The 22,444-nt window shown below is 35.8% G+C and overlaps 3 protein-coding genes across 4 annotated transcripts; 2 read left to right on the plus strand and 1 right to left on the minus strand.

The window, feature by feature from the left end:
* The first annotated feature begins 211 nt into the window (after positions 1 to 211).
* On the plus strand, positions 212 to 5,433 carry LOC129308277 (aminoaldehyde dehydrogenase 2, peroxisomal-like). Its single transcript, XM_054949348.1, has 15 exons — positions 212 to 553; positions 878 to 1,020; positions 1,104 to 1,184; positions 1,260 to 1,408; positions 1,813 to 1,905; positions 1,979 to 2,102; positions 2,266 to 2,331; positions 2,490 to 2,556; positions 2,742 to 2,818; positions 3,056 to 3,169; positions 3,944 to 4,021; positions 4,117 to 4,268; positions 4,382 to 4,442; positions 4,569 to 4,675; positions 5,037 to 5,433. Exons 1-15 carry the CDS (start codon positions 445 to 447, stop codon positions 5,125 to 5,127), a joined length of 1,512 nt encoding a protein of 503 aa, XP_054805323.1. The 5' UTR covers positions 212 to 444; the 3' UTR covers positions 5,128 to 5,433.
* A 1,551-nt stretch (positions 5,434 to 6,984) lies between these two features.
* On the plus strand, positions 6,985 to 12,519 carry LOC129308278 (uncharacterized). Of its 2 annotated transcripts, none has more exons than XM_054949350.1 (16): positions 6,985 to 7,271; positions 7,402 to 7,501; positions 7,833 to 7,930; positions 8,017 to 8,117; positions 8,238 to 8,316; positions 8,396 to 8,456; positions 8,790 to 8,836; positions 8,911 to 9,003; positions 9,112 to 9,202; positions 9,459 to 9,507; positions 9,671 to 9,787; positions 9,867 to 10,014; positions 10,543 to 10,635; positions 10,713 to 10,781; positions 11,891 to 11,933; positions 12,087 to 12,519. In XM_054949350.1, exons 2-16 carry the CDS (start codon positions 7,444 to 7,446, stop codon positions 12,185 to 12,187), a joined length of 1,248 nt encoding a protein of 415 aa, XP_054805325.1. In that variant the 5' UTR covers positions 6,985 to 7,271; positions 7,402 to 7,443; the 3' UTR covers positions 12,188 to 12,519. The 2 variants fall into 2 exon arrangements, with proteins under 2 accessions (XP_054805325.1, XP_054805324.1); XM_054949349.1 differs by having other exon boundaries at positions 6,986 to 7,271; positions 7,373 to 7,501.
* A 1,203-nt stretch (positions 12,520 to 13,722) lies between these two features.
* LOC129309503 (E2F transcription factor-like E2FE) lies at positions 13,723 to 17,131 on the minus strand. The gene is made up of 11 exons (XM_054951100.1): positions 16,897 to 17,131; positions 16,738 to 16,805; positions 16,325 to 16,377; positions 16,153 to 16,230; positions 15,952 to 16,008; positions 15,724 to 15,829; positions 15,239 to 15,306; positions 15,066 to 15,138; positions 14,908 to 14,969; positions 14,346 to 14,754; positions 13,723 to 14,062 (listed from the first exon to the last, which is right to left on the minus strand). Exons 1-11 carry the CDS (start codon positions 16,980 to 16,982, stop codon positions 13,974 to 13,976), a joined length of 1,149 nt encoding a protein of 382 aa, XP_054807075.1. The 5' UTR covers positions 16,983 to 17,131; the 3' UTR covers positions 13,723 to 13,973.
* Between the last annotated feature and the right edge of the window lie 5,313 nt (positions 17,132 to 22,444).

Here is a 22,444-nt window from a genome sequence, read left to right on the forward strand (position 1 = left end):
CAGAGAGACGAGATGTGTAGTCAGATCCGACATCGATGCTATCTTGGGAACTTTTGACGAAGTCAACCTTTCACATCTAGTGCGTATTCTTCCTGTAGAAGCTATGAGTTTGCTATCCCGCTTTCAAAACAAAAAATAAAAAATAAAGAATACTCTCCTTCATTATGAGTTATCTACGCCCCTTGTGGGACACTCATTCGACCAACTACCTTCACACCGTCCAACAAAAAGTTGAGCACAAAAGGAAACAAAGCTGGCCAACGTTAGCGCCATGAGCATGATCCATTTTTTTAACTTCAAGGCAAATCATTGGACGCTTCTCTCTAAACTTGCATCTGCCATATCATTTTCTTATAATCAATCAGGCAAATCACCCCCAGAAGATCTTGCAATCATTGCTACTGAACTCAGTCGAGTTTGCATTACATAGAGAGCGAAGCAAAGATGACGATCACTGTTCCCAGTCGGCAGCTGTTCATAAATGGCGAGTGGAAAGACCCGATCCTCAGGAAACGAATTCCTATCATCAATCCCTCGACTGAACTCAAAATTGGTTCTTTCCCTTTCTTTATCTCATTCGACGATATATGCTTTTCTGTTTTATTGGACTGGACCGCTATTTTTACGGATGTTGATGTGACTATCGGTGTTATGTTAATTGTTTGTTCGAGCGGATAATATTCAGATTTTGGAAGAATAATTTACTGGGGGCTATTATATACTCTGTTTTTCCGGATTATTACTGGAGTGGAAATATCACTAGTGTTTTCTGACTTACTAAATCACGTTACCCAACCTTTTACTTCCACATCGCTGTCGCAGCTTTGAGTTCTATTTCAAAGGAGTTCTTAGTTTTAATTATTCAACTGCACTTCAGGAGATATTCCAGCTGCTACTGCGGAGGATGTGGAGCTTGCAGTGGCTGCTGCTCGGAGAGCACTTGTCTGGAACAAGGGTAAAAATTGGGCAACAGCTCCTGGGTCTGTTCGTGCTCGGTATTTGCGAGCTATCGCTGCTAAGGTTGGGGATATTTGTTTTCTTTTAATATTTTTATTCACATAATTGTAGATGCCTTAGAGCCCATCCTGTACTTTGGCTCGCAGATAATAGAAAGGAAGTCTGAACTGGCAAAACTTGAAGCAATTGATTGCGGAAAACCACTGGACGAAGCATTGTGGGACATGGTAACTTTTGATGCTGGTAAATCAGTAATTCTTTGCCATGTAAATTTACTTGTGTATACATTTGATTTTACTTAGGACGATGTTGCTGGTTGCTTTGAGTACTATGCTGACCTTGCTGAAGGATTGGATGCAAAGCAAAAGGCTCCCATATCTCTTCCCATGCAAACCTTCAAAAGTCATGTTCTTAGGGAGCCCATTGGAGTTGTTGCATTGATTACACCGTGGTATCTGTTTCTTATTTGTTTTAGATTCACATGAACTCCTTTTTAATTACAGTTTGCAGCCCTAGTGATTGGTTGGAGTTGTGCATCCTTTATGATGCAAAAGTTTGTTTCATCACTTTGCAGTGAAACTGAAACTGGTGCCATTTTCTTTTTTCTCACAACTGAGTAAATAACTTTTTTGCTCTGCGGCTCAGCCTATTAACCACAAAAAAAAAAAAACCCATGTGATTCTTATGAAAATTCTACGCATTAGATGTCTGCGAGCCCATTGAGCAGTAAACACAAGAAGACAAATACTGAATTAAAGCCTGGGAAGAATCACATGTTAAATATGATTTCTTGCACTATCAAGGGACGATGAAGTGTTGGCAACGGCTTTTTAATTGGAGGCTATTATGTTTTAGGAACTATCCTCTATTGATGGCTGTGTGGAAAGTTGCTCCTGCTTTGGCTGCTGGTTGTACTGCAATATTGAAGCCATCTGAATTGGCATCTTTGTATGTCCTCATTAACTCACGCGAACTTTTCGTTTTCTATGTTAGCTCCCACGATAATTGTTGGCCATTTCAGGACCTGTTTGGAGCTGGGTCAAATATGTAGAGATGTTGGCCTTCCTCCAGGCGTCTTAAATATTCTAACTGGATTAGGCCCCGAAGCTGGTGCCCCTTTGGCATCACATCCTCATGTAGACAAGGTTTTATGATCTTCAGATTTTAGGAGAATTGAAACTACTATTGGGATATAATATATATATATATATATATATATGTTTCTGTCTTTCACGTTTTTTCACCATTATGTTTCCCAAATTTGCAAAGCTACTATGTCATCGTTGCTGAATTTTAAATTTTCAACAGATTGCCTTTACTGGAAGCTCCATGACTGGGAGCAAGATTATGACAGCTGCAGCTCAACTGATCAAGGTACTTTAAAGCAGTATAGTCAGCAAACTATGTAAGGTTCACAAATCACACTGTTTATCTTCTTTGATAGCTAAAGGACAAAACAGAACCCAAACAGGCTTCGTTTTTTGCTTACATATTCTGTTTTATTGAAATATCTCACATTTGTTTCTTGGCAGCCTGTTTCACTAGAGCTTGGTGGGAAAAGCCCAATTGCTGTTTTTGAGGATGTTGACCTTGATAAAGGTCTGCACCTTCTCAATCGTACCTAATTATTTATGCACTGCCTATGTCTCCTTGCATTTTTAGCCACATTTCCTCTTAAGCCTGTAGATGTGTAAATTTTTTATATCTAAAGTAGATTTCTTGATTTAAAAAGATACCCATGCACAATTCAGCATTGGTTGATCTGTTGTCCATGTCTTAAGCAGCTGTTGAATGGACCATGTTTGGCTGTTTCTGGACAAATGGTCAGATTTGCGCTGCCACTACCCGTCTTATTATACATGTGAGTTTAATAGAGACTAAGTTTGCAATGCTCCATTCCCTAACCATTCATGTGCAATTTCAAAGTCAAGGTCAAGTATTTGTTGCCTCCTTATCTGACATTTTTCCCCTTTGGCTTTGTTGCATAATGAGAAGATCATATTAATTTAGATCGTCAAAAATTTTGTTCTAACAACTTTGGAGGCTTTCCATTTGGCTTCATTTCTGAAAATTGATGAGGTGATGTCTCTTGTTTCAGGAAAGCATAGCTGAACAATTTTTGAATAGGCTTGTGAAATGGATTAAAAACATCAAGATATCAGATCCCTTGGAAGAAGGTTGCAGGCTAGGTCCAGTTGTTAGTAAAGGGCAGGTATCTTCTCATTTCCGCTGGCTAAGATCATTGCATTATTGTATTATAAACAAAGTTTAATGTGAAAAAAATATGCCTTCCGCATTCATTTTTAAAATGATTGCATCTGATGTAACAGAAGGATTCATAACTAAGGAGTGAAAACATATGATGTTTAATGATATTCATATCTCAAGATTTGTTGACTGCAACTTATATATATTTGCCTACAAAATTGGATAGACGTTTTGCTCAACCACTTTAATAATTGATGCCAAAAAGTTAAATGCAGGTCAACTTAATATGTATGTGCATATGTAGGCGAATGCCAGCTTAGCTGCTCATCTTCAAATTGGGCGAATAACACTGTCCTTGTCCTCTTTCCTAAAATCTTACTGCAAATGGCACGATTACATTTAGTCACTTGACGGACATCTTTCAATCTTTTAGTTTTTTATCTTGGGCCCAACTTTAAACTTGTAAATTGGAGACCCAGAAAGCCATCTGCCAAGTGTTTTTAAGAAAATTTAGAAGAGAAACAATCCAAATTCTTCAATTTTATTCGAATGGCAGGGACGCAGATTTATAGGGATGATCATAGTTTCCAGTGGAATCCCATGAAGCAAATGAGGAAAGAAATAAAAGGAAGTAAAAGATATAAATCAAGGAAAATATAATGATAATAATTTTACTCATTTTCCTCCTGACCTTATAGCTCAAGTTTTCGTTTATTTATGAAATTATTTTGCTGAACTGAGATTTTGCAATATCTAATATTTGAATTATATGGTTCAGTATGAAAAAATATTGAAGTTCATCTCAACTGCCAAGAGCGAGGGGGCAACAATTTTGACTGGTGGATCTCGCCCTAGGGTATATTATTTCCTCTGGTATATTTTTGCCCAATTTTGTATTGCTGATTTTCTGTTATTGTTTATAGGATTAATGGCTTTTCAAATTATTGACAGCATTTAAACAAGGGTTTTTTTATTGAACCAACTGTTGTTACTGATGTAACTACCTCTATGCAAATTTGGAGAGAAGAAGTTTTTGGACCTGTTCTCTGTGTAAAAACATTTAATACTGAGGAAGAAGCTATTAAACTAGCAAATGATACCCAGTGAGTTTATCTGAGTCTGGCAACTGAAATTACTTTTACCATTACGCTTGGTTTTTCTCTTACTTTATTTGCAAATCGACATCAAAGTTGATATATATTTTGATCTTTTATAGATATGGCTTAGCTGCTGCTGTGATATCAAATGATCTAGAAAGATGTGAACGCTTAACTAAGGTGAGACTGATCTGAGATTGTCATGAAAACAACAAAGTAATTCGGTTGCTTTTGGATTATTATTATTATTATTTTGGAATAGGTTGCTTTTGGACTAAAATAGTCTATTATTTTGGTTCTCTGTAGGCTTTTCAGGTGGGAATTGTATGGATCAATTGCTCCCAACCGTGCTTTACTCAAGCCCCATGGGGAGGCATTAAACGTAGTGGTTTTGGTCGTGAATTAGGAGAATGGTATGTCCTTATTTCCTAAATAATAAATGCAAGAGTCACTATGAATGCTTTTTATAATTACTACAAGTGATTGCAACAACACTATCTTGTTATGATGGAGAAAATTCTAATTAACAATCTTCTACAAGTGATTGCAACAATACATGTTTTGTGATGCCTAAAAGCTTTAACAATCTTCAGTTGGTAACAGGAGTTCCGTCATATGAAAATAACAGGCATACCGAGAAACTGACAAGACAAAAAACCGTGATACATACTTGGATGCAAAGAGAAAACAAATACACGTATTTTGTCAAATCTGAGGAAAAACAATATCCCTTTCTTACGACTGTTGATTTTTTTTTTTTTGGGGAATTTTCAGGGGGCTTGAAAACTACTTGAGTGTAAAGCAAGTGACTCAATACATATCAGATGAACCTTGGGGGTGGTACCAGTTTCCTTCAAAGCTGTGATAGCTGACGCCTGACAGTCATGGTTTTTTGTATTTAAAACCGACGCAGAACTTGGTGAGGACGAATCCGAGCCTTCAAATATAAGTTGGGAAAGTATACTATGAGTAAGGAGAACTGGTTTGTTGTCAAGTTGTTGCTTTGTTGTGTTGTTTAAGTTGGTCATGGCATCTTATATTATCTGTTCATCCTTGTGTGGTTGCATCAGAGCAGAGATGAGTTTCAGGACATTAGTGTCACTCATTTGAGACAAACGGCAATAAACTTACACGGTATCTATCAATTTATAGGTCAGGCATATTCTCTCTAGTGCTTCGTATGCCAAATTGCTCTTTTTTTCTTTCCCCTCTCTTGCAAAAAGGTACTTTGTAGTTGGTGAGTCACAGCTTGTCAGCTTGAATGATATGAAATGTGAATAGTGAGCAAGAAGTCAAAATAATAATGAATAAAATGAAATAAATATTGTTAGTTAGTAGTTACTATCATTATCATTATATAAAAAATTTCTACTTTCTATCCGATATGACTCCATTTCCTCTCTATCAAAAGTTCTACCAAATCGTAGCCTAAAAGCATGTCATTCCCATTATCTCTCTTTTTGGTTTTGGCTACTCAAGTCAAACGTTTTATGATTTAAAAAAAAAAGATTAAAAATTATTACAATTGGCAATACATTATTGAGAGTCAAAAATAACTTGCAACTGGTTGGCCAAAAAAAATGTGCGACTGTTGTTATTTATGTTACTCCTTCTAATTTAGCCTGCATTCAAACTTTTTTCTCAAATAAATGTCAGTTATTTATGAGATAAGAAATTCTTATATATTATTTTTGTTGGCCAATAAATTTTTATATACTATTTCTTTATAGCGAATTCTCATACACAATTGAGTAAAGTAAATCTTGTTATATGGCTTGTTTAATGAGTGGGATTGATTTGCTAATAGTTCCATTGTATGAGAAAAATATTTTAAAAATAACCAATCTCTATAACAATTCATAATGTATGACCAGTAATAATCAAAATTCAATATAAAATAAAAGTTATGAAAGGTATAATAAGTTGCATCAGTGCTCTTTTCTTTCGGGCTCCATATAAATGTACGAGACCTACCTTAGTTATCGTAAACTATAGAAATTATAAAATGGCGGTAATTATCAATAAACATGTAGCTCAACTAATTAAGAGTGTATTAGCTTAATCTGTAGTTTTGAGTTCACTTTGCCACCAATACAGTCCTACTCAATTCGATCCATGAATAATGAATAATTGGATAAGAAAATAGCATTAATTGATTTTAATAATTGTTATAATTGCAGCGTAGAGAAAGGCAAATAGCTGTAACTGTGCTCATCGAGCAAACACATGATTAGTCTGTCGTTTTATCATGTGATTAGGTGCAAAGTCTTGTTACTTGTTAGAATTATATGCGCAAATGCCAAAGTAAGGTGCTTCCCAGAAGCTTACCTTTAAAGAAGAAAAAAAAAAAATAAAAAAACAACGGGGAAAGGCATCCTTTTGAGAAAAGCTTTTGTGAGAGAAGGGGATAGAAGAAATGTTAGCGCATTCTTAAACTCAACTTTTAAATTATCATACCAAGATTTAATCATACCAGTTGCACTTTAAGCTCTTTGTTTACAAGAAATCGCATGAACTCTTTTTTGGACTGCTCTACTGGAAATTATTGGAAGCCAAAAGCAAACCAAAGATAGGAAATGAACTTCATTCATATAAGATGAAAGAGAAGAAAATCAGACCAACACAAATGAACGAGTTCTCAAAGAACATGTTCCACAGGGAGTCAGGGACCATGTGACAAATTAGGTAGTAAAATGAAGAATCCGAATAGCATCGCAGAGGAAAGGTAGATGGAAGCTTCACATTTCAGGATCCATGAGAAAACCATTCCATTTTTAACTCTCTAGCAATTACCGTACACAACCCGCCAAACTGTGAAGTGTCGTTGTCTAATTTGTTTTCCTTCCCACTCTCGATTGACCCTCCCAATAGGATCGCAATAAAAGTGGGTCCGCGTAAATTCTATCCCAGATTGCATATCCATTTCCAGCTTCTTCTTGTGGGTCTTACTTAGCATTAGCAACAACATTGTCCTTGCAGATATTTTTTTCTCTTTGACATATACGACAGGTAACAATGAAAGGAATTGCTGTAATTAACTAATTATTAGTGTTCCGCGACGATAAACGAAGAAAGTGCCAAAATATAATGAGCTTTTTCTCCTTTACAAGAAGCTGAGCCTTCTCTCGCATTGTAGCAGAAAGTTTGGGGCTTTGGGAGATCTGGGCTTTCGCCAGAGAAGATGGGAATTACAGAGGAGAGGGTCGTTGCTGTGATCATGGTTGGAGGACCCACTAAAGGTGTGAATTTATTTGAGATTGTAGAGCAGTAAGCAGTTCATAGTTTATTGTTTTCGGGTTATGAATCTTGAATCAATGAATGCCTCTTCTCCCTCCCTTTCTTTTCCTCTCCCTGGCAAAAAATCCCATGTCTTTCTGGGTACTTTGAATTTCTCTTTACCACTTGCTGTTAATGGGAAATGCGGTAGCTGGATCGAAACTTTACGTTGCCTAACTTTGTATTGTTATATTGTTTGTTAGTTTCTTGAGATTAGATACATGGTTTCCTCATGTGAAATTTGGTTAGTGGCTTGACATCCCTGGTTTTTGGTGGGGGTAATTGGATATACAGGCACCAGATTCCGGCCATTGTCATTGAACATACCCAAGCCACTTTTTCCTTTAGCAGGACAACCCATGGTTCATCATCCAATTTCTGCTTGTAAAAGGGTATGTTGCTGAGAACAGAAGGGAATCCTCATTTGTAATAATCTATGTGCAGTCTGTCAAATGGTTTGCTGTTATTGTTGTCACAGATTCCAAATTTGGCTCAAGTTTACCTTATTGGTTTCTATGAGGAACGTGACTTTGCGTTATACACATCTTCCATATCAAGCGAGCTTAAAGTCCCTGTTAGGTAATCTCATCAGTCATCAACTGTTATTTTTCTAATTTTTCAGAACCTTTTTTTACTTTAGTTTGGCTGTATTTTGATTGAGATCGCACTAACAACTTATACCATTGACTTGGATAATAGATACTTGAAGGAAGACAAACCTCATGGTTCAGCTGGCGGTCTTTATAATTTCAGAGATTTGATTATGGAGGACAGCCCGGTTATTATCTGTACCTGATGTTTTATGTGTTCATGGTTAGATACTATATTGATGGTGCTGCTCGCATTTTGTTCCGCAGTCACACATTTTCTTGCTGAACTGTGATGTTTGTTCCAGTTTTCCGTTGCCAGAAATGCTAGGTAATTCCTTTTCTTTAGAGACTAAAGCATAGACACTTTAAATATAGGTGGCAAAAAAAACACTTTGAAAACAGAAAAATAGTCCACGTCCAACACATTCCATACACTCATATTAGATATGACATAATGTGGACGCTTCAAAACGTTCTGTTACTGCATCCGTTTCACTGTCACGTCCTACATCAATGTCAGCATTATTGGTTCCTTGGACATTTCAGAGTCATGCTCCTTAGGTCATAGACCATATATATTCTCTGTTGTTCTCTTTAAAAGTGACATGCTTGAATGTATTGCAGAAAAATTAACTTTGGCCTCGTTTTATCTTGTTCACAGATGCTCATAAAAGATATGGTGGGATGGGAACAATCCTAGTTGTGAAGGTTGGTCAATAATTGCACAAACAGATTTATATTTTCTGAGCATATTTAGTAACCATTGTATGATCCCCCTCAAGGTTTCAGCTGAGACTGCCAATGAGTTTGGAGAATTGGTAGCTGATCCGATCACCAATGAGCTTTTGCATTATACAGAGAAACCTGAAACATTTGTAAGTTCATTTATGCTTACAGATCCTTTAACTGCTGACTTGGTGTTTGAATCTTTCCTTCCCATGCTGTTGTGCCCTAGCTTACTCTTATAGCTTACCTGAATGTAGGTTAGTGACCGAATAAATTGTGGTGTGTATATATTCACACCAGATGTCTTTACTGCTATCCAGGGTATTTCTACTCAGCGGAAAGACAGAGGTAAGGGGGATAACCTAGGGGACGATTTGCCACGTTCTTTTTTAGTCGTTGTTCTTAGATTTGAATTTCAGGAGGATTTGATACTAGAATTTATGATGTTGAAAATATTTGGGACTTGACTTGGTGAAGTAATGACAAAGTCTTTTTTTTTTTTTTAACTTCTTTGATTCACGACTTAGTCTATTGATAATTACTGGAAGAGGTCCTAGTGTTTTTTTTTTTTTTTAACTCTGTTTATCCGCCACTTTATTTGCAGCTAATCTGAGACGTGTCTCCAGCTTTGAAGCTTTGCAGCCAGACACAAGGTAAGTACTTACACTGTGTGTTAAAAAAAAAAAAATCATCCTTCTTTTGAGTTGGTAAGAAGATTTTGAGGCTCCAAAAACTCATTTTCAGTACAGCATCTCATTAATAGTACTATAATTCTATAATTCATCTTGTATCTGATTCACAAAAGCGTTTTTCCAGGAATCTTCCATCAGATTTCGTAAGATTGGATCAAGACATCCTCTCACCACTTGCAGGGAAGAAACAGTTGTATGTGTATGAAACCAAGGACTTCTGGGAACAAATTAAAACTCCTGGGTAAGCCTACCAGTAGAGGTTGCGTTGCCTAGTTAATATTTTGTTTTTCACGAGGAATTCTTATATCCCATGCTTGCAGAATGTCCTTAAAATGTTCTTCCTTATATCTTGCCCAATTCCGTCACACATCCCCCCACCTATTGGCCAACGGAGATGGTATAAATAGTGCCAGCATTATTGGTGATGTTTATATTCACCCCTCTGCAAAAGTACATCCATCTGCAAAGGTAAATTTTCGCCTCCCATTATCTGATTGTTAACTAGAAGGAATTTGACTTTCACGGTCATGTCATTTCCACCATGCTTTTAGCCATGATTGTCCAAATTTTTCATGGTGTTATTAACAAGTGTATATCAATGGCTGCCTGATGTGTGGCATGAGCATCCATTGGTAAGGAATCTTTTGGTTGATGCACATCATTCATATTTTGCAACTTTTTTAGTTTGAATCAGATACCATTTTGGCCGCCAACAACTACCACCCCCCCCCCCAAAAAAAAAAAAAGATTGGTTTTTGCTGTTGCTGGCATTCAAAAATAGAATAACGACGAAAGTTACTATTTAAGTGTTAATTCTTTTCCAATCAAACTGTACCCACAAAAGCTCTTCCTTGTAGGACTTTACTTGTATTTGTATCCCACATTATGCTTGAAAAAGGTTATTTATGGTTATGGACAACCATTTTTGTGGCTGCAGATAACTAGAAATGAACTCTTGTTTATCTCCAAGCTGACTAAGTAACTATACTTGAACAGATTGGCCCGAATGTATCAATATCTGCAAATGCTCGTATAGGAGCTGGTGCAAGGCTTATTAGTTGTATTATCCTCGATGGTGTTGAAATTAAGGCAAGTGTACACCTTAATTGGTTTGAAATGCACACATAATTCTTTCTATTCCTGTGATTATATGTTTTTTCTGACAGGAAAATGCGGTTGTTATTCATGCAATTGTTGGGTGGAAATCCTCCATTGGAAAATGGGCTCGTGTCCAGGCAAGTTCAAAAATTGTAACTATCAAGTTAAATGCTCTGTTAATCAAAGACTTGCATTTTTTCCTCCCCGTTGCTGTTAATATTTTGTTAACAATGTACCAAAAGGTTTGGTTGTTGATAGAGCACAATGCGTCATGCAATCTATATTGTTGACTCCACCTAATTAGATAAAGTTTTTTGTTGTTGTCATCGTCGTCAATACTTCTCAAGGCTGCAGGTTGCATAGACACAGTTAGGCTTGGCCTTGATGGAGGAAAAAGTGAGTAAAATTGGGAGGAGGGGAAAATTAGCAGAGAAAATTTCCAGAAATAATAAAGGTTTTTTTACCATTTTTGGAAGTTTTCCCTTTTAGTTTTTCCTCCTCCCTGTTTTTCTCTCCATCCAAACCAAGCCTTAGAGTGATGCATTCTGGAAAATGGAAATTCATCTGTATGACAAGCTTTCGTCAAACAGACACCTTTTTGGATTACATAGTTCATTCATTATCATGAGATACAGTTAAGTGTAGTCCGACTTCCAAGTACACAAAAACATGATTCAACATCACTTCTAGATAATATTTGGTAAATTTTATCTTATTTCTTAAAGAAAACTTGGAGCCCTCAGCACTACCGTTATTAAAAACAGTTTTGGCTTGTCAGCACTTCAAAAAGGCAAAAAAAAGGGGGGGGGGGCTTGTCAGCGAAACAAGCTTTTCTATTTAGATTAGATGAATTAATCAATCCAAGCTGTTCTTCAAATCAAAATTTAACTGACACTCATTGCCATGCATTAAGAATTTGGTTTTCATCTCCTGTGTGGACAGTCTTAGCTTTATATACATGCTTGTGGATCTTCACCTACAGTGTATTTCTCCACGTAGGCATTGCCAATATACCATAATGTTGTCCACTTTTCATGTTTAAAAGGTTTTTATGTGAGAAAAATAGTGACACAGTTGGGTCCCATTTGACACCATTGCCCACGTCATTCTCCCTACCCCAATGCAGTGCATGAGAATTTGGACTGTTGCGGTTTCGGCTTTTGCCCCTTTCCTTTTCTTTTCTGTATGTTACTTTATTTTCAACGCTTCGCAATTCTTTTGACAAATTAAATCATCTAAAATTCAGGCTAGCGGAGATTACAATGCAAAACTTGGGGTCACAATACTTGGTAACATTCTTGAGCCTTTGGGTATTCTTTCTCTTTGGGATATAAAGGATCAAAATTAAAGCAATTTTTTGATGACCAATGGGATCGTTGGACCAAAACTAAAGCATTTATTTATTCTACTTTGTGGCAATCTTGTTTGCATGCTGAATCCAGGTGAATCTGTTACTGTAGAAGACGAGGTTGTGGTTGTTAATAGCATCGTCCTTCCTCACAAGACGCTAAATGTTGGGGTTCAAGATGAGATACTCTTATAGGTCCTCCTACAAGAGTGTTGCGTTTGTAAATTGACCTCCATTGATCAAGCTATTGACCGTGATATTAGAATCCAACCTAGGTTGGCCGGTTAGATCAGTGAACCAGTCCCTTATTGGTTTGGTCAAGAGTTTTGGATGGGTCAATTAGGTTTGAATTTATATTTCTTTCTTTCCTTGCTGAGCCTTAAATGACCTCATTTTAAGTTTTTTTTGAAAAAATAAAATAACAGTCTATCTAATTTGTGCTTTGGTAACTTTTTGTTGAATTATGTGTGGTCTATACATGAATGTTCCATTAACTTGTGGATTAATGTATTTTGATTTTAATATTATTTTTCTGGGGTTTATATGAATATTTTTATATATTTTAATTAAATTATGTTATTTTAATCACGACTGTATTAATTTTGGTTCAATCAGAGTTGGTCAACTAATCCTTAAATTACTATCAATAATCAATATAGTTTTCAATATTTTATGATTGATTGATAAGCAATTGAACATAGACACTACTTCAAGTGTTCTACTGTTAAAAAAATGTAGCATCTCTGCCGTTTAAAATTTTAAAACGAAATATTCTTGAGAATTGTCTTTTCAAAGAAAATTAATCATTTATTAATACTGTAGTCCTTTAAGCCTTTTTTATTTGTATTCATGTCTTGCACTAAATGCTAAATATATTCTTGAAACTTACCCTTGATATCAAACTAATCTTAAGATTGTCAAAGATTCATGTTAAAACTAGCTTACATTTAAAGAATAACTTATTACTATGTACCAAGAAAAGGTAATAATAATAATGATCCTCCTCTAGAGAGAAGTATTCAGCTAATTAATCTCCATCACCGTGAAAGGAGCAAAAGGTTACCCGTTAGTGACTTCTGGACACTATCATGATAATAAATTATGACGCGTGACTTTATCGTCTCATTCAAATTGTAATGCATTCTAATTTCTAGCTACGGATAAATAAGTAACTACATATTTTTAAGTTATGTTGATTAGGTGTTTAGATGGCATTTGCTGTCTGTAAATTTGTATTGAAAGGTTAAAGCCACAATCATCTCTAGTTTTGAAAGGCCAACCAACTTACAATGCAGTGTAATTCTTTACCAAACATAATCTGCATGCTGTCAGCCAACATTTTCGGGGGTAAGGATGAGGAAGAAATCTGTTAACAATAAATAATCTCTCTCTCAAGATACAAAGAGTAATAGATAAATATCTCCCAACCAAATTGTTACATGTACAAGAACTAAAATTCAAACTATCAACCACTTGCTTAAATAATATAATATTCACATTCATGCCAACTTTAATTAACTTGTCCAACATTTTATCGATGAAATAACATTGCAAAAATTCTCCAATTTGTCATTGTTTTTATTCCAAGGGAAAAAACTTTAGTTCTTTAAATTTGCTAAAAGTTCTTTGGTCGTAAATCCATCTCCATTTAGACAGTAGTACGGGTAGTGTTTAGTTCATAATTGCTTCTCAACGATTCAAATTAGAGGAAAATGCTTTGGCTCAAACTACCTAAATCACTAATCAATTAACATAAAACATGCCACTACATAGAATAAGATCACCCAAAGAAAAAGAAAAAATTCACAAGAACTGGCTTTAGCGCTTTACTGATCTTAAACGAACTTCAATTTCGTAAAAAGATCTTGTTTAAAAATTCGTCGATGGCAACTCTATGCTGGCGCACGGAGAGCATGCATTTCCAACATTATCATTCTCCTGACAAAGCTGTACCGCATTATTTGACTACACCGAACAGAAATTACAAAATGTGGATTGGCCTCTTCCCAGCGACTTCAGAGTACCATGATTTCCACGCTTCCATGTAATGGCTGAAGAGTTCTCTCAAAGCTGCACGATAAGGATACCAGACACAATTCAGTTGAATATTCAGAAATATGTCAGTATCAAGTCCATTTGATGTCAAATGACAACACTCAACTGAAAAATCAAGCTTCATTATCCAGGAGTTGTCAACTGGCCATCGAATAAGAACCACCACCAAGCAACCACGTGATGTTTAAACTATCCCAAGTTTTCCAAATGAAACAAGAACTCACGTAGCCATTGGACAGATGGATGACTAAGCAATTTCCCACCAAATTTCAGATTCGACAGAAAAATAAAATAATACCTTGGTTTTGATACTGGGGACGATAGGCAGTTGCAAGACTATCCCAATCATGGACCCGCTTCGCATTATTATTATCAGAGGCGCTCACTTTGGGGACGTAGACAGGAGCGAAAGGTCCAAACTGATAGCTTCTTGAACTCTGCTTTGAGTCCTGATTTTGATGGCTTTTATCTGCCTGACCGAGCCAGTTATCACCATCCATTTTATTTGATATCTTAGCATTCTGGCATAGGTCCCCATTAGAGAATAAATCCACTTTATTCCTCTTAAAACTGATGTTTGTGATATCATTACCAAACATCCTTTTCCTGGATTCATCGGGATTTGAATTATGAATAGACTCATTCTCTGTTTTCCCCTCCAAGCCCAGCCATCTAAAAGCAGGTTTTCTAGTGTCTGATGTATGAGTCTGCCACCATTATACATTCGTCAAAAACTTACAAATAGAAATAATTGCACAACTTTAATTTCAGCAGCAGTTAACGCAAAAAAGCATATACCTTGCCACTGCCCATTTAGTTCTATAACAAAACAAAATTAGAAAGAAAGAATGGAATATCACCTTCTCAATAAGGTTCATGGAGGACAGCACATTTGCAATATCATATAGACGTCTTACTTTCGCTGAAAGGTCAAAAGGTCAAAGGTATAAGTGAAAATGTTCAGCGTTTTTTTTTTTTTTATTACAATGGATTACGAATAACTGCAGTGAAGTATTACTCCTCATTATTGACGTATTATGGGCATCCCCGAGCAACAATCTGGCAGCTTCATCGAGGGAAATCAACTCCATCTGTAGAGTGATTGTTGGAAAATTTCAACGCAACATAATCTAATTAACTAATAAAAATAGTGGGCCACTTAATTTTTAAGAAATTGACGGCAACCCTTACATTGTGGCAGAGAAAGAGCTTGACAAAATTCTGAGTGAGAAGTGCAAGAGATTTTTCCCTTCGATTATCTGCAAAGCATAATTGAAGCATTGTCAATCTTCAGAAATCGTACAGTGCCATTTGCAAGATGTAAAAAAAAAAAAAATCAAATGTTTCACGCTTCAAAGCTACAAAACACGATGGCCAAAAAGAACTACACAAATATTCATCAAAGCTGTTTTGTAGACAAGACGCAAGAGCACCTATTACTTCCCCCAAATGCAACAGCAGAGCTCACCGCTTCCTAGTTCCTACAGAGTAATAAATGGCAATTCGGCCAAAATATGAACAAATTGATAGAGAGCCACCTTCCTGCCTCAAATTCATGGTATTATATTACTATTCTACACAAAAGAAATGCACTGTAACACCTTGAGTCTTGACCATATTTGAATTGTAACCAATCAATTTCAACTGAATTTTAATCAGCGGAAAAGAATTAATACCATTCTTCATAGATTTGAGGAGAGTAGAATTGGGACAAGGCTTGTCATTCTGACTTCCAGTACTGGGATTGGACAACGTTTCTTCGTCATCCTCATCATCAGATACCTGATCACGATTTATTGAAGTCAAACAACTCATATCAGACTAGTGTGAACCTTCCAACCAAATTCTTACCTTCAGAGCGAAAAAATAAATGAAGCAATTTCCGAAATTCCAACTCTACTTACTTTTGCATTATCTTGACTGCCATCAAAAGCATCGCAATTCTCCCTCATACCTTCTTCCTATGTCACAATTAGAAATTGAAAATCATTACCAATCCTTGAACCATCAATTTTATGCAATGCAAAGGCCTCAACACATGACAAGTTCTAGGAAAATCCAATCCTAAACAGAATTGCAAGTTGCAAGTTTAAAACCAAACTTACTTTGAGCTCCTGTAAGGCCCCCGGAATTGCCCCAAATCCTTTCCAAGTATATTGATTCTTAGCTTTTCTTGCAAGAACCTATGAATCAACAATCAGTGCAGGACACATGAATGAGAAGGCAGAAACTGAGAGAAAAAGGGAAGGGGCATTTAAAAGAATTCAGACATCTCACCCCGACACTCTCCAGTACATTAACTATATCATAGATCCGCCGCCTCTCGACCCCTGAAATTTCACCAAAATTAAAAGGCAACAATTAGATCTATCCCAAAGGCAACGCAATTTAAGATAATACACTATTTTCCTTTTAAAAAAATACCATTACCCAAATTCTTACTTTTAGTCGTTTAAATAAAATAGTACTTCAAATTCGTAACATCACATTTTGGTTGGTTCCTCAAAGTTTAAAAGAAAAGATCAATATGCAAGGACTTGCAAATTTCTAGAAAAAAAAAATAAATTTAACTACTGAATTTAAACATACATGTGTGTGTGTGTGTTTTGAAGAGTATCAAAGGGCATGTTGTTCAAAACCAAAATTGACAGTTTACGAAGCTCCTGGAGCATAATCAGGTGCATAAATACCTAATCTCGCAGCCGCATCGTCAAGGCCGATCAAGTGAACGCCATCTCGATTATACAAGCTCAAGAAACTGCACGGTGTACACCAAATTTAAAATAAACGATGCCGAGGGGGAAGATAGTCGACGATGCAAAATCAAAGCAGAAGGAAAGGGAAAGTACTTGGTGCACAAGAGGCCAAGAGACTTTTGCTTGCGATTATAAGTGTAGTGTCTGGAAGGATCTCGAAGCGCGGAAGAAGAGGCCATGGATTAGATCTGATGGAGCGATCCGTGAGTTAGAATTGGAGGGAAGAGAGATGGTGGGGAAGGGGGGAGAGAGAGGACCGTTATGAAATAGGGAGGAAAAGTTTGGGGTCTATGGGAGAAAAATGGCGGGGTCGGAATTTTGAAATTTGCGATTAGCGAGGGCTTGGGTCTGATATATATACGTGGCTTTGGGTCTGGTAGTGGGGAGGCATCGTCATTCGTTTGTTTTAATGCCAGAATTTTTGAATAAGCGGGAATTTGAATTCTTGACGCGCCTCCCACCTTTTTCTAATTACGCTTTTCACCCTCCTTCATTCGTTATTCCGGTAGCTGACTTTGCTTCCAAATTCCCAATCATTGGCATTAACTCATATTTTTAGGATTTGAAATTTTGAATTCTACTAGTGTTTCAAATCCGCTCACTAAGGTTGATAAATGCCAACGACAACAATGGTATTGTTGTGTATGATACACTCATTAGAGATGATAGAGAAACTTAAATAAAAAGATTCACAAAATATATTGATTAAATAAATCGATTTACAAAATATATTGACTATCACCCTAATATATTATTGAGTTTGTAAGCGTTTTTTAATGTCTAAATAATTATTAGAATAACAAATTCACCAAAATTAATGTTTATTTTGGCTCTTTAAAAGCTTTCACACTCACTTAACATACGTTTTTTGAGAACCATTCTCTTAATTTTTTTTTTTAAGAACAATCAAACTTGTATTAAAATAAAATGATTAACACATAAGAACCTAGGATATCTGAAGTTCCCATAAAGGAAATACAATAGACAAATCAAGACACACAAACATTAGGACATAACATTAAAGATACAATCAATATCATCACATAGAAGTTGCCAATAAAACCTGAATAAGCTTGCCTTATAAGGATTCTCTACAGTCACCTACAACCTTAAGCAGCGAGAAGATGTGTCATCAAGGACATTAATGCTTCCATAGGTATTGAGAAGGGAGCAACATTGAACTGTATCCTCAGAGGGTTGTAACGTTGCTTGGAAGAGCAACATCTTCCACCAAATAAACAGCAATGCTTCCCTTAACTATGGAATGGTAGTTTGATGAGCATAATATAAAACCCAAAGCCATAATAAACAAGGTAAGAGGCATGTGAAAAGAAAGTTCCATAAATGCTTGAAGTCTATTCTAGCCACAAGAACCCATAGATACAGCTCTACTTTTTGGACCTTTAAGTAAGAAAACTTATAGGCGCAATATGTAAGATGGTGGAGCTTTTTGGTTGAAGCTTTGCAAGAACCCAAAACTAAAAAATTATTCGCTAATGCCTCCTCCAAAAAGCACTAAGTTCTAACAATGATTAGAGTGAAAATATTGCACTTCAAGTCCACGATCCTTTAAGGATTAAGAGATTTAGATGACTTGCAAACATCCTCCATCATACTTTGACTACTTCCTGTGTTGATAGAAAAATCATAGACCTATATCTTAGTCCACTTAATCCTTCTAAAAATAGCATTACATGAGGGTGGCCGCTTCCTCTTCTTACAAGAAAGATTCGTGGATGGAATTTGATTCTTGACATCATTGTTCACTTCTTGAATATCACATTAGATGTCCACCTCTTGTTTAAGCATGTTATATTGAAAATTATAGTCCGACTTATGAGATTGACAAGAATTATATTCAAAAGACACCCCATATATCTTCTTTCATAAGCAATGGTAACCATACAAAGAGTTATATTGAATGCCCACTGAACATTCAGATCTATGAAAACCTTGAGAGAGCGGTTGTGGGGTAAGGTAAGATCCAACTTTACAATGCTTTGTAGAATGCAAACCTTGGTAAACATGAGCAACATGTCCTATACAAAGACATCTATAACAAATATGGTCGATACGTTCCAAAACAATCTTGATGTCTCTATATTCACTATTAGGCAATTTAATTCTACTTGAAAAGAGCACTGGACAATATTTTGAGAAAAGAACCCGCAATCTTAAACCACTAGCCAAATGTCTACTGTTATGGTCATATTGTAAAAAGAAACCTAAATTTTACCTAATGAAACAACAGCCTTGTAACAGTAATATTCTGTAGGAATACCATGAATTTGCATCCATATTAGAAGATTAAAGACAAAAATCTTCAATAGAGACACATCAGGCTCCTAAGGAAATAGATAAAAGATGAACCTTGAAGTAACCATGGACCATTAAGTAGAACATACCTCAAATCTTCCTCTTTCTGAAAAAATAAGACAAAGTATTGTTGGAATTGTTGGACCAGCGACAATTGGAACTTTGAAGTAAAAATTGGAACTTTGAAGCATGTAGCCTTCTGGAATCAACTACCTTTATAAAACAATAATGATTTTGGCAAAACGAATTATGAATAGAATTTTTATGAGATTTGAATAACCACAACTCCAGTACAAAAGCTCTTCTCTGATGATGCATAGTCAAGAAAGATAAATCAAATCCATAATAGAACCAAGACCAAAGAAACCAAACTGAAATCTATAATGTCCACTTAAACATTATCAAAACAACACTCCTACACATCATTGTAACAACTAGGATTAGACAAAATCCTAATTAGAAATTACCACAACCCAAGGGTTTAAAAGATAATTAGTTTAAAACAATAGGATCCTAAAAAAATTCTTTTTAAATATTATTATTTGAGTTCTAACCATAGTTAAAAATCAATTAAAAACAAATACAAAAGTATAAAAATCAAATCACTTCAAAACAAGTTGAAACAAGCCATTTTGCGATTATCTAGCTTGTCTGTCGCTGTGCCTGCCGTAGTGGATGGCAAAAAGGGACAAGTTCCTCAAAAGGCACTTGCATCGTGGCACAACTACCATGCACCACAATGCGCACCTACTGTCATGACAGCAGATTGTTGTCATGATAGCCCTTCAAACTTTCAGAGCGCCCCATTTTGCCATCCGACGTTTGATTTGGGTAGTTCGAGTATCCACATGAAGTTCTTCAAGCTCTCTAACTAATGGCATCAGTCACACACTCAAACAATCATTCATTTTTAAAGATGCACACCTGAACCCAAAAGGGTTCGTTTTCAACTCAAAACATACACAAAAGTGTCCAACTCACACTACTAAATGTCATTAGCCCTAGAGACACTTTGACCACCTCAAATGGACCACACACAATATGATAATTTATTCATATCACATAAGTAAATAATCACACTCAAAATGACTACCAAACCCTCATTTGACAATAATATCAATGGGTGGATTAAATTTTAACACACATGTTAATTAGTCATTTTGGCACACAAATCACTCCAAATTCTTTGTTTGTAATTGTAACTTGGCTAAGCACACACATTTAATCCGCAACATTATTCTTGGACCAAGATACACACACTTATCATAAATTCATACAAGTGATATCCTAAAATAATGTCATGTTCCTAAGTTAACATTATATAATGGCAATATTCATTACAAACCTACAACTCTCTTCACTCTTCAATTGCCTCTTCCTTCTTTTTGCCCCTACCAGAGCCCTCACCTGTAAAATATAACCACAGGGTGAGATAAACATCTCAGTAACTAATATAGTTCATCAAATGCTTATTACCACAAATAACCATAATAAAGTATCAAAACAAAGGTAATTATTGAGTATATCAGATTTATGAGACAAGTGCATATTTCCACAATAATTCCACACAATTTCACACTAGCATGATCATCTAATCACCGAACCTCTAATGCTCTCCAACATGAAACATAGGCTCTCCTGGATCAACCACGTGTTGACCTGAGCACACTTTCGGTGGTAGAAACACCCGACCAAAGATAATCTAACCCATCTACGAATTATAATGTTTTCCTCTTTACACACTTGTGGTTAAGTTATCGTTGACTCCTAATCTTACCCTAACAGGTACTAGGGAGTTGCAAAACTGTTCAAATATCTCATGGTAACAGTCCCATATAATGCTGCACCGAATGTCCCATGATACCAGCTCGATCATATAGATTTTTCACTCATATATCTCCACATACACATATCCTCACATATCTCAAGTGAACTCCTACCTCCTATGAGCATGCATTTTCACACTTATCACTACTTATCCAAATTTCCACCATATTTACTTTCATATCATATATACACACACACACACATATCCATTTCACAAACTAATATTCATGTTAAAAATTATTTTTCAATATCAAATCATGCACAAAATTCTTAAACAACAAGTTCATCAATTTGTATTTACTTCTACATAGTTATAATAGTTAATAAACATAATAAATTTTATGGTTACCTTAACTTTTTATCACACAAAAGGATTACCGTGGCTCAACGTTAGCTTCACGCATTCTATATGCACGATATAACTTAAGCAATGCTTAATTTATACAATCAAGTGATAATCATCAATTATTATTCTGAATAAATCCCAAATTCACTAGGTTTTAAGTGTCTATTACACCCAAATTCTAACATCACCAACCATTCTCAAATACTCTAACCATTATTAAACATCCCGACATACCAAAATTACTAACCAATTCCCAACATTATCTCAAAACCTCTAAATTATGCTTAGGGTTCGTCTAAACCCTTAATAAAAGTTTTTAATCATCCTAAAACTCATAAATTTAGGATTAAAAGCTTAATTTAACTACTCAAGACCTTAAATAATCTAATAGGTTCGGTCTAAACCTAAGAGAACTAAAATCAAAGCCCTCATTACTCTAAATGTCTAGATTTTCACATAATGAGGGAGAAAAGGGAATGTAAAAGTTACCCAATAGTGATTCAAACTCCAAATGCTTTCAAAGTAGCCTAGGGATCGTGCCCTAATAGACCAGGAGCTCCTCTCTATCGCTCTTTTATTTTTCCTTCTTTCTCTTTTCTATTTTCAGTCTATTTTCATGAACCGATAAGTGTTAATTTTACACGTGCGTCGTGGTGCATTGACACGCCCGGCATGGTGCATAGCATAGAAAGTCTCACAAAATTTTAAACTTCCTTCTGTGCCATAGCCCACTCAAACATCGACCTAACTCTCTTTTAAGGCTGTCCAATGATCCAAAAGCTATATTAGTTTTTTATAAACCTCATTAATCAGTAATTTATCTAAATTGACCAAATTATCCTTGAAAATATTAATAATTACAAATTCAGAAACTTAAGATGTTATAAAATCTATGGCATGATGCATAGAGAAAAGCCAAACATCAGACTCCTCTAGAGGTATTAAGAACTCGCCAATTAAAGCTTTCATTTCCCTAGAGCAAAAAGGGAATCAAAGCCCTATTGATTCTTAACAATTAATGGAAATAATGGTGACTAAGATCAGTTCACTATGTTGATGACACTGGAAATACAAAGCATACATAATAACTAAGGGTAGAGATTTAGGATCAGAGAAGAGAGAGACAAATGCTCTCTAAGAAACTACCCAGAG

This window comes from Prosopis cineraria, unplaced genomic scaffold (assembly GCF_029017545.1).
Source record: "Prosopis cineraria cultivar Desert tree isolate PC_DT_omini unplaced genomic scaffold, ASM2901754v1 PC4, whole genome shotgun sequence".
Classification (NCBI taxonomy): Eukaryota; Viridiplantae; Streptophyta; class Magnoliopsida; order Fabales; family Fabaceae; genus Prosopis; species Prosopis cineraria.

Excerpts from the sequence above, each read along its gene's own strand:
- LOC129308278 (XM_054949350.1), top strand. The coding sequence starts at position 7,444 with ATGGGAATTACAGAGGAGAGGGTCGTTGCTGTGATCATGGTTGGAGGA. Across the intron at positions 8,317-8,395 it reads TGATTATGGAGGACAGCCCG|TCACACATTTTCTTGCTGAA; the intron begins GTTATTATCTGT and ends TTTGTTCCGCAG. Across the intron at positions 9,788-9,866 it reads GAACAAATTAAAACTCCTGG|AATGTCCTTAAAATGTTCTT; the intron begins GTAAGCCTACCA and ends CCATGCTTGCAG.
- LOC129308277 (XM_054949348.1), top strand. The coding sequence starts at position 445 with ATGACGATCACTGTTCCCAGTCGGCAGCTGTTCATAAATGGCGAGTGG. Across the intron at positions 2,819-3,055 it reads CTACCCGTCTTATTATACAT|GAAAGCATAGCTGAACAATT; the intron begins GTGAGTTTAATA and ends CTCTTGTTTCAG. Across the intron at positions 4,443-4,568 it reads GATGTGAACGCTTAACTAAG|GCTTTTCAGGTGGGAATTGT; the intron begins GTGAGACTGATC and ends GGTTCTCTGTAG.
- LOC129309503 (XM_054951100.1), bottom strand. The coding sequence starts at position 16,982 with ATGGCCTCTTCTTCCGCGCTTCGAGATCCTTCCAGACACTACACTTAT. Across the intron at positions 16,009-16,152 it reads GGGCCTTACAGGAGCTCAAA|GAAGAAGGTATGAGGGAGAA; the intron begins GTAAGTTTGGTT and ends ATTGTGACATAG. Across the intron at positions 15,139-15,238 it reads AGCTCTTTCTCTGCCACAAT|ATGGAGTTGATTTCCCTCGA; the intron begins GTAAGGGTTGCC and ends ATCACTCTACAG.